Source organism: Pyxicephalus adspersus, chromosome 1, assembly GCF_032062135.1.
Source record: "Pyxicephalus adspersus chromosome 1, UCB_Pads_2.0, whole genome shotgun sequence".
NCBI lineage: Eukaryota > Metazoa > Chordata > Amphibia > Anura > Pyxicephalidae > Pyxicephalus > Pyxicephalus adspersus.
In genome coordinates this window covers 166,250,111-166,263,539 of record NC_092858.1, presented here as the reverse complement: position 1 = coordinate 166,263,539, position 13,429 = coordinate 166,250,111, and the positions used below count along the sequence as shown (strand labels likewise).

General features: G+C 40.2%; 1 protein-coding gene across 3 annotated transcripts; it reads right to left on the bottom strand.

The window, feature by feature from the left end:
* Nucleotides 1–717: 717 nt before the first annotated feature.
* LOC140321557 (uncharacterized) lies at nt 718–12,377 on the bottom strand. Of its 3 annotated transcripts, none has more exons than XM_072398276.1 (5): nt 11,746–12,377; nt 7,743–7,815; nt 6,822–6,954; nt 2,791–3,322; nt 718–1,110 (listed from the first exon to the last, which is right to left on the bottom strand). In XM_072398276.1, exons 1-5 carry the CDS (start codon nt 11,785–11,787, stop codon nt 1,084–1,086), a joined length of 807 nt encoding a protein of 268 aa, XP_072254377.1. In that variant the 5' UTR covers nt 11,788–12,377; the 3' UTR covers nt 718–1,083. The 3 variants fall into 3 exon arrangements, with proteins under 3 accessions (XP_072254377.1, XP_072254378.1, XP_072254379.1); XM_072398277.1 differs by having other exon boundaries at nt 6,822–6,867; XM_072398278.1 differs by lacking the exon at nt 6,822–6,954 and having other exon boundaries at nt 11,944–12,377.
* Nucleotides 12,378–13,429: the final 1,052 nt, after the last annotated feature.

Sequence of the window (13,429 nt, the reverse complement as noted above, 5' to 3'; positions counted from 1 at the left end):
TGACAGGTCATCACCGGTCTTGCAGCCATCTATGGTGTCTCACCGAGTATAAAAGCCCGCAGAGGAGGGCAGAGGGAGCAAATTCCCAGTCCTCTGTGGCAGACACAGCAAGTTATATGCTGGCTTGTTTTCACAGTGGCAAGTGTATTGTTAATATCAGAAAGAGGACCACCAGATAGTCACGTTCTTGATCCTTATTTTCTCAGCAAATTTGGGTAATTTTTCGAATCTCCTGAATGCTGGGAAAAACTCAGTACCAGTACCTCATCTCATCAGCAGGCATGTCTCCACCAACACTTCCAGATTCAGCGGCACCAGGCTCAATAGGGTCAACTACAGTTTTTTGGATATGACTGCCTTTCTAGCAGCGTGTGGGTTGGGAGTTAGAAGATGAAATAGGTCAGATGGTATCATCTTATCCAACATGTCCTGGAGTACCTGATTACTTAACTCATGACCGCAGAAACTAGGTGTTTGGCCAGATTAGTCCAAGCATGTCATTTAGGTGCTGGCTTGTCCATCCGGAAGTGTTGTGTCAGACACAGTTTGCAGTGCAGCAGATGGGAAAATATTCTGGCACACTGAATTTCCTGGACATATAGACTCTACAATCTTATCACTCCAATTATGTCTAAAATGACATATCAATGGATGACAGTACACCGGCAATGAGTTATATTGGAAACCGTCAATGTTGTGTTTGATTAAATGCGTTTATTTGCTTTTTTTAGTCAAAGTACAAGATACAATATATATCTGAAAACCTATTTAAAAATAGGATAATAGCAGAGTGCATACATTTTCTCTTGAATAATATAGTTTGCTTGCAAAAAGATAGCCCCCTCTATTAATCTGCGGAAGCCATGTAGTCTACGAACTTGCAGTGCTCCTAGCACCAGGAAGGCAGTGTTTTATTCAGTTCAGATTGAATCAGTAATGCTAATTGTCCTGTAAAGTTACTTGTCCCTTTGTTTCTCTTCTTGTTCCAGGACCTGCTGTAGAATGTCATCGATCACATCAACTTCATAATCTATTTGTCCTAAATTCATATCCGGCATTAGTATAGTGAGTAACCGAGCCACGTTAATTCTGAGTGTCCAGAGCTTTGTGCTAGAAAGACAAATTTTTTTATTTATCATTGAAAAGGAAATACAATCTTTGATAAAATGGTTTAGTTTCACAAAATCAAACATAATCATAAATCTTCAATATGTTAAAGAACTTCACTCCACCTAAGTATGAGGTGGGCACCAAAATATTAAAGTCTGCACAGCAGACAAATGCACAATATATAACTTGCCTCTTTAATGTTCATGTCTGCTTTCAGTGTTTAACATTTAGCCTTTTTGCAAAGCTGAATTTGAAATTATATTTTTTATATGGACATAAGCCATTATAAATGCTTGCTGTTAAATTTTATCAGTGATGGGATTTAGGAAACGCTAAACCACCAATGCTGGCAATTTGTTGTTGTAAATTGTAAGTGCAGCCATTGTCACTAATGCTGGTGGTTATAGGTGCAGCCATTGTCACCAATGTGTCACCAATGCTGTTTTTTTTACTTCTAGTTACACTTAAGTGTGTGTTACAGTATGCTGCAAAAAATTTTCGTTTTTTTACAGCCCGTTTGATTTTGACGTGAAATTAGAAAGCTACTGTGAAGTCCTTCTAAAATATTTGGGCCCTTTATAATTTTTCAGTTGTCCACCAATAGTATAAAGGTATTTGCTGAACAGAAACATGCAGCCAGGGGATTAAAGTAAATATGCAGACACCATGTAATAAACTGGGAATACTGTTCAGCAAATGATGTACTGGCAGAAGCTGCATTCTAGGTCTCCTTAATTAACTGTTCCACTTCAGTCTTAAGCTTGACAATTTCAGAATCAGTCTGCAATTTCTCTTGCTTTAGCAGCTCAACCTGTCATAAGAGGAAAACCCAACATGAATAAGGTCCTAAACAATCTATAACTATTTATTCTCCTCTAAATTAGAGATCTGCAGCTTAAAGCACACAAAAAAACCTATTAAAAGTCTGCTAAAGGGCAGGGCTGAGAAAAAAAAGAAAGATGAGGGCTAATTGATTAACATTTTTGTCATGTAGAAATTACTACCAGTAGGGTTACAAGTGGTCATAGTGACACAGTTGTACAAGGATCAACAGTTTAAGAAAATTGTCCTTAATATTTTCACCAAACTGCACAAAGATGTTTATGCACGTATTTGTCTTTGGATCAGTTCCTTCCAGTGAATCTTGGCTGTACATACGGTTTACCTCAAGAAAGGGTTTGGGTTTAATACCTGTAAAGGATTTCCAACCAACAATGCATTGTTTTGCAAGTAACCTTGCATACAAGGTATCTAACAAACATTCACAACTGGGAAAATCTGAAGAATGTTGGAAAACTCTACTTTAAGTCCAGATTAGGCCTCATCCTCTGTTATTGTCAATCCTGCTCTACACAACTTCCTAATGATAGAACTTCTTTTAGCAATCCAGCAAAGTTCAGGTTCAACTTGAGTCTACAAAGAGTGTATATATATATATATATATATATATATATACATACACACACACACACACACACCGTATTTTCCGGCGTATAAGACGACCAGCTTTTCCAGTTAAAATATAGAATTTGTTGCACCAAAAAAAAAAAACAGTAACAAAGAAAATTTTTACTTTCAATATTAGAATTGTCTACCCTTCTATGTAAAGTAGTCATACAACGTCACCTAGTGGCTGTTTTTTAAATCACAATATTCTATAACAAGCATAGAAATCTATACCGCATGGCTCATAGCGTTCCCCGAATACTGAGATAGCAATAGCTCCCTGGATTTGTCTTGCGTTGGCACAGGATCGGTTTGGATATAAGCCTGGGAGGTTTCTTTCTTTACTTGCTGGCCTAACGCCTCAACTAACTGGTCCTCCGGGTGTTTCACTTTGACGCTGAGTTCTTCACAACACTCATGGTAATCGTTGGCATCTTGTGTGGTGGTTCCATTAGAAAGGCTATAATTGTTGTTATTTAGCACTTGGTGGCTGTTGTTGGCATAACCGTTGGAACATTCATGTTTTACATTCATTACTCCCCTGTTAGTTACTGTGGCTGAAGCTCCAACTCCTGTGTTTAAGCCAGGAGTTATGCTGTTTGGTGTTTTGGAATTATCATTGAGTTTAGGAGTACTGTCTTCAATGATGATTACATCAGCAGCTGCATTTCCATCACCATTCAGAAGCTCATTTGTCTCAGATATGGCCACATAAGGCTTTTTAGCAGGGCCTAAAGTGCATTCAGGAGCACCTGAACGTTTTTGCCTATAATGACAAGAGAAGAAAGGTGACCTTAAAGTATTAAAATAAAAAGTACCATTAAAGAGCACCATTTTTTCCTAGTAGCAGGCACCAAGGTCTCAATTAACTTGTTAACTAGAAAACTTTTATTTGCATGCCCCTCTCTAAATTGATTTTTTTCTGTTACAGCAAACCCTACGTTTAGAATATTCCCACTTTGCCTGATATGAAAGCACCATAACAATGCACTTTAAAAGAAGCACACACAAAATGGTATAGTGGACCTTGCTGTAAAAGAAAAGGCTTATTACAAAGTATTCCCATTCCTCCTACATTCCATAAAATATACAGTAATACTGTAATGCACACACATACATATATATTATTCCTTACACATTCATTTAACATGGGGAACATCACAATACTTCTAAATTTCACAAGATGTCGCCCTCATACATGTATAGATAAATTGGTTAGAAGCAGAGAGTAAGATAAAAATGTTTTCTATGAGAGTGCGCATGCGCGGCCATCCGGAATGGTAGCGGACCTGCAGCTTAAGCTTGATGACTTGGAAAATAGGTCACGCAGAAACAACTTCAGAATCAGAGGGTTGCCAAAATCCATCAAAAATGTCTCAGAGGCAGTGAGGCGATTCTTACAAAAACTTCTACATGACTTACCGGAATCACACCTAACACTTGATAGGGCACACAGGGCCCTGATGGCACCCAGACAAGATGGCCCACCCAGGGATGTGATAGTCAAACCTCACTACTTTACAATGAAGGAAGCCCTGTTTAAAGTCACAAGGGCCATGGATCAAGTCGAGATGGAAGGGCACTCAGTACAGATCTTTTCCGACATTACACCATTCACAATACAACGTAGGAGGGCGCTTAAACCCCTTTTGCAAGTGCTGATCAATAACAAGATTAAATATAGATGGGCCTTCTCATTAAAACTGATCTTTCAACTACAAGGAAAAAATTTTTCCTTCTCTTCCTTTGCTGAGGGTGAACAACTCCTCAAAGATTTGAATCTAATTCAGCAGGAGGACATTCATATTTCACCGGATGGGGGGGCATCTACCTCCTTGTATCCACTTTGGACCAAGGCTAAAACTTCTGGAAAGCAACTACAGAAGACACCCTGAGAGGTTTCTTTGGACGCTCTCCTGCTACAATCATTAACCTATAAACGTTATAAGATAACTGTATGTTGTTGAATCACTTTGGAGTGATTGAGTTACTTATGACCCAGACGGGTTTAAGGCTGGTGTTGGTTGGCACCCTGGGGTCTTTGTTGATAGGGCAGATATACTACGTAGGTTCTGTTTTAATTTCTTGAGCCCCCCGGTATTATTTTCTATTTTTGAGGGTGTTCCCAATTTTATACTCTGAGGTTAAATTGTATCACATTGGTTATTGTTTTACTGTATTATTTGGTAAGTGGCCGCCGAGCCAATAATATCCAGGCTGCCCTTTGAGGTCCGGGAGTTTGGGGTTCCCGGGAGTCGGGGGGTCACCTGATCCTTTTTGGTTTTCCTTGCAATTTTTTGTTACTTCATATGTTTTGTTTTTTTCTGTCTGTTTTGTCTTGTTTGTCTTGTCTGTTTCCTGGTAGTCCCCTCCCTGTTGTTTCTAATGGTAGAGGAAGTTCACTGAGGTCTGCTTTGATATTTTATCCCTATGTTGCCTAATCTCCAGGCTGGTCCTGTGACCGTTACTAAGCTGACGCTGCTTTCTCATAACGTCCAGGGTCTTAATTGCCCCGTTAAGAGATCCAAGGCATTTCATTATTATACCTCACTAAAAGTTGATATTCTAGCCTTACAGGAAACTCATTTTACCAACAATTCTGCTCCGAGGTACTTTCATAAAAACTACCCTATTTTTTACGCTGCTAATTCTGATAAAAAGAAAGGTGGGGTTCTCCTATGTTTTAACAAACATTTGAACATTTCGCCTCAGGAGGTTTTTAGGGATCCGGGGGGCAGGTTTCTGATGGTAATTGGCTATGTTGGCCTACAGCTTATCACGGTGGTATCCTATTATGCGCCTAATGAAGGTCAAGTGGCATTTTTTCGTAGTATCTTGAGTGAAATTTGGCCCAAAGTGCAGGGCTCCCTGATTCTGCTGGGTGAATCTAATTTGGCTCTTGACTATATTTTGGATAAGTCAAAACCGGGCAGATGTAGGGATCCCCCGAAAAACAGCCACAGCTTCTGTTGAGACAATATGATTTGATTGATAGCTGGAGGGAGTTGAACCCATCAGCTAGGGACTACACATATTTTTCGGCAGCCCACGATCAGTATTCACGTACTGACCATGGCTTTGTTCAGTCTCGCATGCTCCCCAATATTTTAGGGGCTTGGATTTTGTCTACGCCTTGGTCTGATCATGACCCATTGGCAATATACCTTTCAGGCTTTAATCGCCCACAGACTGGGTTTCGCTGGAGACTTAACGAAAGCCTGGTTTCAGACACGCTAGTGAAGGGGGAGATAGAATCATTACTAAGTACTGTATTTTTTGCCATATAAGACGCACCAAAACTGGGGGGGAAAAGTTAGTGCATCCTATACGACAAATGTGTTATAAAATAAGTAAAATAATATACTCACCCGATACCCCATCCTGCGTGTGTCTCTGGCTGCAGCGTCTGTCTCTTCTCTCCTCTGCCAGCATCGTGTCTGTAAAGCAGAGCGATTGCAATATAACATTTGTTTACATTGTGTTTGTGTTGTGTACCGTATATGTGATTTTACTATGTGTGCTGTGAGTGATTCAGGGAACACTCTCAGCATGATTGGCTGACAAAGTTATGTTGGGAGAATGCTCCCAGCATAACTTTGTCAGCCAATCATGCTGAGAGTGGGAGGACGCCGGGAGCAAGATAGAGGAGACACAGTCACTCCGCGCTGAACAGGAGACAGGAGAAAAGGCAGAGGGGGGCTACAGGGGGGACGGGACAGCAGCTGGGAAGGATACATTTTGATACATTTGGACCATAAGACGCAGGGACTTTTCCCCCCACTTCTGGGGGGAAAAAAGTGCGTCTTATGGTCCGAAAAATACGGTACATGGAATTGCACAGCGCACAGAAATGGGAAGATTTAAGTGTGGAAGGAAATTACAAAAACACATTGCAATGCAATGGATTAGTGAATAGTATGATTATTATTATTATTATTATTAATAATAAACTGATATACATACCACCAACATAATACGCAGCGCTGTACATTAAACATCAGACACTGCTTTCTATGCAATGCTTGATGTACAGGACTTATATTATTTTCTGGTGGAATTTCTTGCTTCTTATGGTGACAAGTATGACTGACTGTAGCAGGAAGTGAGGTGCGGGAATAAAAACCCAACGGTATACCCAAAGTATATTAGTGAATGTATCAATTTGTACCCCCATCCAGTCATAACCTCAGTGTGGGTATACTCTGTGAAATTCTGCGAGACATAATGGTCCACCCAGAGAAAGGTGAATGGTTTATATCACTTACCTAAGCATCTTGTGTAATTTGTCTGCAGTCATCCCCTTCCCATTGTCTGTAAAGGTGAGGCATGTCTCATTGTTAAGAACGGTTTTATCAATCCAGATTTGCTTAGCATTGACATCAGGATCGTAAGCATTATCTGTTATAAGGGAAAGAATGATATTGTCATTTTAAAACATTTGCCAGTTTCTCTCTCCAGCATTAATGAGAGAATGATGCAGTTACATGAATTACAAAAAAAAAAAAAGGAATTCCACCATAAAATAAATCAGGCGTTCACTGAATAAAATAGGTTTTTCATTCCTCATTTTCTTTCAACACCAATAGTACACTGCTTATATTACTTTTTAAAAATGTATTGACTTTGTAAAGAAAATAATATTTTGCTGAAGTGCAATAGCACAAGCTGTAATAACTGCCTGGATACTGGAAAACGTCAGATGTTAGGGACAAAATCCGAGTACAGGCAGGTGCCGGGTTACATACGAGATAGGGACTGTAGGTTTGTTCCTAAATTGAATTTGTCTCAACATATTTTTAGGCAGAGTGGTGTCAGTTACTGTACAAAATTCTCACTGTGAGTTAATCACAATCCAAGCAAAAAAAAAAACCTTGCCTAGACATTCATTAACTTCTAGAGCAAGCTGTGCTTTGATATGCAAAAAGAAACAACTGCAGAGTTTGTCTTGGTCATTAAAGAGTTACAAGAGCTTGCAGAAAAGCTCCTTCTCAGCTGTGTTTAGAAAAAAGTTTCTTCTGCAAGTCATGTAAACAGCCCCTGCAGTTCTGCACACAAGGGAGCAGGGAAGCCCCATTTGTATCTAGAAGATATCCGTATATCAGATGTCCTATACCCAGAGACTAACTGCATGAATCCTAAAAAAAAAAAAAACTAAAATGTGTAGGAAAAGTAGGAAAATGACATACCTATAATTTCTGCTATAGCACCGAAAGGCCAGGTATGACTCGTGGAGTTGGTATGAAGAAATTTGGGGTTCAACTGAAAATAAAAAGAATTTATTAAAATTATAAACTTACACTACATAAACATAAAGAAAAAAAGGTAAGAAACAACCACCACCGTGCTTATACATAATTGTAAAGGTCAATTCTAAAATATTAATCTCACAATTTAGTTAAAGATTTATGTGCCCCTTCACATTTCTAATCTTAAATCTGTTTTTGTTACATTTGTTACAAGAACAGTGAGCTCCTTTGTATTGGAGGAAAGGATTTCCTGCGTCCATTCTGACTGATTGAGTTTAGGACTTTGACTAGGAAGGTTTAGGATTTGTTTTTTCTGTCAGACTTTTATTTTTCTTGAAATTTCTTCTGCAAGACAGTTTCTATTGTGTGCAATACAAATATATTAATTTAAGCTCTCCAACTGACAAAAAGGGTCCCCAACATGAGACATGATGGGACCTGTAGTACTAACAGTCAGTGAGATTTAGCCGTTATCTACAATCTTAATCTAAATTTGCCTGTTCATTGCATTCCATTGATATTTGTGACTGTTTTTATTATTGTTCAGTTTCAGTGACGTTGCTCTCTCCTGTCTGACACTTTTGAGGTTTCTTCAGGGGGTTTTGGGGAAAGTGAACACTCATGTTATATTTATGCTATGTAATACTATTTATTACTGTTTACTACTCATTCTCCTTTTCAGGGCATGTCAGGGCTGGTATGTCTGTGTCACGGGATTCAGGTTTCTGGATAAGTCATGAGAAACAAAATGTAAGACTGGAGAAAACACAGAAGAAAATGATCTGCTCCTACAGGGTTACGTGATATGACAGGTTACTCCAGAGTAGTAAAGGTGACCTATTACATCACAGGTGATTCAATGTCCCCAAATGTCAGGGAACTCAGTCTGCGTATATCTGCCATTCCAAAATTCCATTAATGTATGTCATTATTTAATCTGCCAATTTGTAAACTAGATTTACTGTATAGTATGAAATGCAAAAAAGAAAGGGTTTTGCCATGAAGTTCTGTAACATGAAGTTCTGTGATATTCTGTATTGCAAATGCACTTAGGTTATTACATATTGGGATTGATATAATAAAGCTCTCTGAGACTGGAAAAGATACACTATCATGGGAGAAATCTTTAAAAAAAATATTTTGGGGGTAAAACAATCATATTTTTACCTAAATAAAAGAGTTATCTACCAGTTTTGTATATAAAATAAAAATGTTGATGATAGGTCCACTTTAAACTAAAAAAATATATTGCCTGGATTTCCACTTTATGTATCAACCATGTATTTGTTGGTCTAGAGAGTTTGGCTTTAAGTAGTTGCATTATTGTTTTAAATAATACTCAATATTACAGGGATTACACTAAAAGATGTCACATGGAATAGATTATAGCAAATATACAAACATAGATCATGGTAAAGATCAATTGTAACAGGGGTATATTTAAAGAAACAACATGAGATATTACATAAGTATCCATCTCCACGCGCTTCCATTAAATTGGAAGGAGAGTAAATTGAAAGCAATCTAAGTACATACCAGGAGGTTTGCTCAAAGGAATGCACAATATTTTGCTTTATATCTAGGAGTAAACTATCATTACAGTGTTCTCCCCAGCCCATTTTAGCTGGGTGCACCACCCGTAATGTTCCAACATCCACCCGGCTGTATGTGGGTGGACCACAACCCGCCTACAGCTTCTTCCCTACCCAACTTTCAAATATTTCTGGGGTGAATACTGCAATAGATGACCCCCATATTTCAAACATGTACTTACTCACAACTCTTTTTCTAAACAGGCTTCAATTAATGCCATCTTGAAGACATACATTGTTATCTTAGAAAAGTCCCAAAGTGGGAGGATCTTGGTCTAACCATGTTTGCAGAATTGCTTTCCTGGCACCACCAGGAAACCAATGTGACAACTTTCAAAAGATTTCCACTTCCCCTGGTTGCTGCCACTCTTATAGATTCAAGATGCTCAATATTGCCCAGTCAGGGATATAGGTACAAAATTAACTACTGGTGACATATCAAGCTATCATTCTCCAAAATACCTCTATTTCAGGGCAATCCTAGAACATATGATATGTCATAAGAAACACACAATGTGGTTTAAAGCCTACCTAAACTCAACATTTACACATGCTCACAAGGGGCATTTTTTTCTTAAGGGAAAGTGATGCCAATCTCATGCAAGCGCAGTGAAATCAGCTCTCTTTATTCCCCTTAACAGCGGGTTTATCCTCTGTCTTTTCTTCTGTCTTTTTCCTGTCTTCTTGGAACCTCACCTGATCCCACACTGCACAGATGGCAGATCGGGTGACGTGCCAAGAAGACAAGAAGAAGATAGAAGATGGCAGTGCCCTGCTCATCCTCAGCACCTCCTGATGTTGTACCCAATTGTGATCTGGCCTGTCCTCTGCAGATCTGCCTGTGGCACAGGATGCAGATTGCTACACACATCGTCTTTCAGCGTGAAAAAGGACAACACTGGGGAGGTGCGTGCAACCACTCTGCTGCACTTTTCTTGTTTTTGCCTGCCTCTGCGTCTGCTGGGTGCCCTGCGTCTACTCCAGCTCCAATCCCCCCATGGTCACATCGTCTCTGACTGTTCCCCTGTTTGTGCCCACTCGTCTGTGTGTTCTTAGGGACCCACATGAGGCAGATTTTCTGCCCCTTCCATCACCAGTCTGTTGCTTCTGCCTTTCCTCTACGTCAGTTTCGGAACTGCTGCCAGCCCTTACGCGCATCGGTGCTTCCCAGGTGTCATCACAGTCATCATCATCCACATTTTCATTTAGGCCAACCTCTGCAAATGCAGCCACTGATCCAGAAGCCTCGCCCAGCAAGTGCTGACCCCACTCTCCAAGGGTCGAAAGTCTGCCTTCTGCTCTGAAATCGAAATGACAGATCTTCAGGCTGTTTGTCAAACAACAAGGAAGAGTTATCAGGAGATACAGGTGCATTAGGCACGCTAACTCCTGTCTTTGCTCCTGTCATGGGTGTGCTGGTTGCTGCTACTGCAGAAAAAGAGCCTGCTGCAGAAGAGGAGGCTGCTTCACTTGAGGCCCCTGAGACCCAGTCCACAATACTCTCCACATGACGTGGCTATATGATTTATTACGCCCTCTCAATACAGTGTACTGGTGCTCAGCACACATCTCAGACCTGTTTGACAACTTGTACTGCTGTCTCCAACAGTTTGCTGCTGCTTGTCCTACAGTGGCAGACTCCCTGGGTATGCCCAACGCCATGCCTTCCCCTGCGTCTACCGCTCATTTTTTACTTATTCGGGCAAAAAAGCACCTGTACCAAATAGCCTTCTTTGGTAAATAGCAAGAGGTATCAAACACTGAATTATTGGTATTTGTTTTATAGTAGGAAATAAATTTTTCTGTAGCAAACTGACTTCTTTGGTAAATAGCAAGAGGTATCAGACTGAATTATCTGTTTTTTTTTAGATTAGGACAGAAATGTTTTGCACCAAACTGGCTTCTTTGTTAAACAGGACCAGGTAGCATCAAAACGGCAATATCTGCATATATACAGAAATCTCCTAACATGTCACAATCCACGTCTGCCCCTGCTTCTATCCTTCACCCAGAACACAAGACTGAGTGACTAACCCGTCTCTCATTCCCTGTATGTATGCCTATGCTCAGATCTCTTCTGATTGGGCTGCTGGGTCTTGCTGTGCATCTTGGGAACCAGAAATAGTTGCTGCTCCCACCCCCTGCTTTTTCTCTTGTTTGTTCATGCCAATTCAATGCAATTCAAAACAATGAGAAGATACCTGTCATGAAGATCCAGAGTTTGGCCATATACAATGATGTCATCCAGATAATACTGTACACCAGGTACATTACTGAGAATTAAATCTGTCTTTGAAAACAACTAGGTGCAGAAGCTAGATCATAAGGTTCATGTTTGAAATGGAACAAACCTTAATGAGTAATAAATGCAGTGAGATCTCTACTTTCCTCATCCAGCAAAAGTTGATGATATGCACATTGAAGATCCAATATAGAAAATAAGTTAGCTCCTATGAGTTCTGAAAATACTTCCTCAATATGTGGCAAGGGGTGACTATCATTATTAACAGCTTTATTTGGTTCACAAAGGTCAACACACAGTCTTATACCTCCTGTTTTCTTCATGGTCACCACAATAGGAGAAACTTATTCAGAAGCATCACTGGTTCTTTGCACAGCCCAATGCGTTGTCAGTATGTGATGAAACACTGGACACTGGATGCAGGTTAGAATATGAAGCTGTTGTTACAAAGCCATCCACTAAATTTAGATTTAATGCAGTGAAAAGATCTCTGCCCAGTATAGCTGAGCCTTTCTTTACAATGAAGAATTCAGCTTGCAAACCAGTTGATTGAATTGTAACGGTCACTGACAGGCAACCAAGCACAGGAATAGGGTCCCTTGGATAACTCACCAGCTTCAAAGTAGGCACAGTAAGTGATGTATTTGCAAAGTACCGGAAGTAGATATCCTCAGGTAGTACAGAAACAGCACAACCTGTATCAGGAATCAGGGTAATAGAATGCCTCTGATCAGTAGTAGCAATAGTGTGAGACTGAGAAAACAGCACATGTGTTCAATGTAATAAAATATAGGACTACTGTCGTTCTGCATTTTAACCACAAGATGCCGCTGTTTCTGAGCACAGCTAAACAAGTGGCCAGTATTTGTATATTGATAGGGGGTGTGCTTGTTCTGAAAAAGACAGGAAGCAGGAGAGCAGACATCTTGCAAGGACTGTGTGTGAAAGAGAATCCGCTCGCATCCAAGTGTCAGCGCGTTCTAGAGTCTCAGGAGCTGTGGCTGAGTGAGGCTGACCACCGTCCAAGGCAGATCCTGTCCAGAGGAAAGAGGATTGTTGTCCAGAAAGGCTGAGAGAAGCTGAGGAACGGAGAGCTGTCTGTCCTGCATGACCTCATGTTTGTTGAAGAGACTACTTGTTGTTATTGAGACCCGGGTCAGTAAAATCGTGCACGCACCGCATTATAGGATTGGCGCCTGAAACACCAGAGACTGAGATTAGACCTGCAGTAGTTAGTAAATTAGGGTCTATGTGTGTGGCAGGTCATAAGAACTAATTTTGAAATAGGGCGCTGTGCTGTCCTCTGGGACGAGTGTATTTAATGTATTTTCTTTGTGTTATTGTTTGGAATTTTGTTTATTGTGATATTACGCAGTAAAGTACATTCTGTTTTATATAAATTGGTGTCAGTGCTGCTTTTTCCTGTTTGTGACTTCGCTGTATCCTAGAATGCCCCCAGTACACGGCTTACAATTGTAACAGTGCATAAAGGTTTATCCAGACTGAAAACATCATTTGTGTCTATACTTAAGACAGCAACCTCTGGAGAAGCAACTTACTGAACCTGTCTAGCAGTAGATTTACGGCAGATTTTTGCAAAGTGTCCAATTTTCTTAAATTTGTGGCATTATGCTTGCTTTGCAGGGCATGCAGCATAGTTAGCCATGTGCTGTGCAGAACCACACCTGAAGCAGTACTTGTTTTGTGTATGTACAGCTCTGCGCTCCAGTTAAGGCAAATTTCTTGTCACACCCTTGTATTGCGCCTGAGTGCATGTCTCAGGAGAAGTAGAT

What these genes read in the sequence shown, in the direction of transcription:
- LOC140321557 (XM_072398276.1), bottom strand. Translation starts at nt 11,787, where the DNA reads ATGAGGAAAGTAGAGATCTCACTGCATTTATTACTCATTAAG. An exon ending in TGCTATAGCAGAAATTATAG is followed by an intron (nt 6,955 to 7,742) that starts GTATGTCATTTT and finishes CCCTTATAACAG; the next exon opens with ATAATGCTTACGATCCTGAT. An exon ending in AAATTACACAAGATGCTTAG is followed by an intron (nt 3,323 to 6,821) that starts GTAAGTGATATA and finishes TTGTCATTATAG; the next exon opens with GCAAAAACGTTCAGGTGCTC.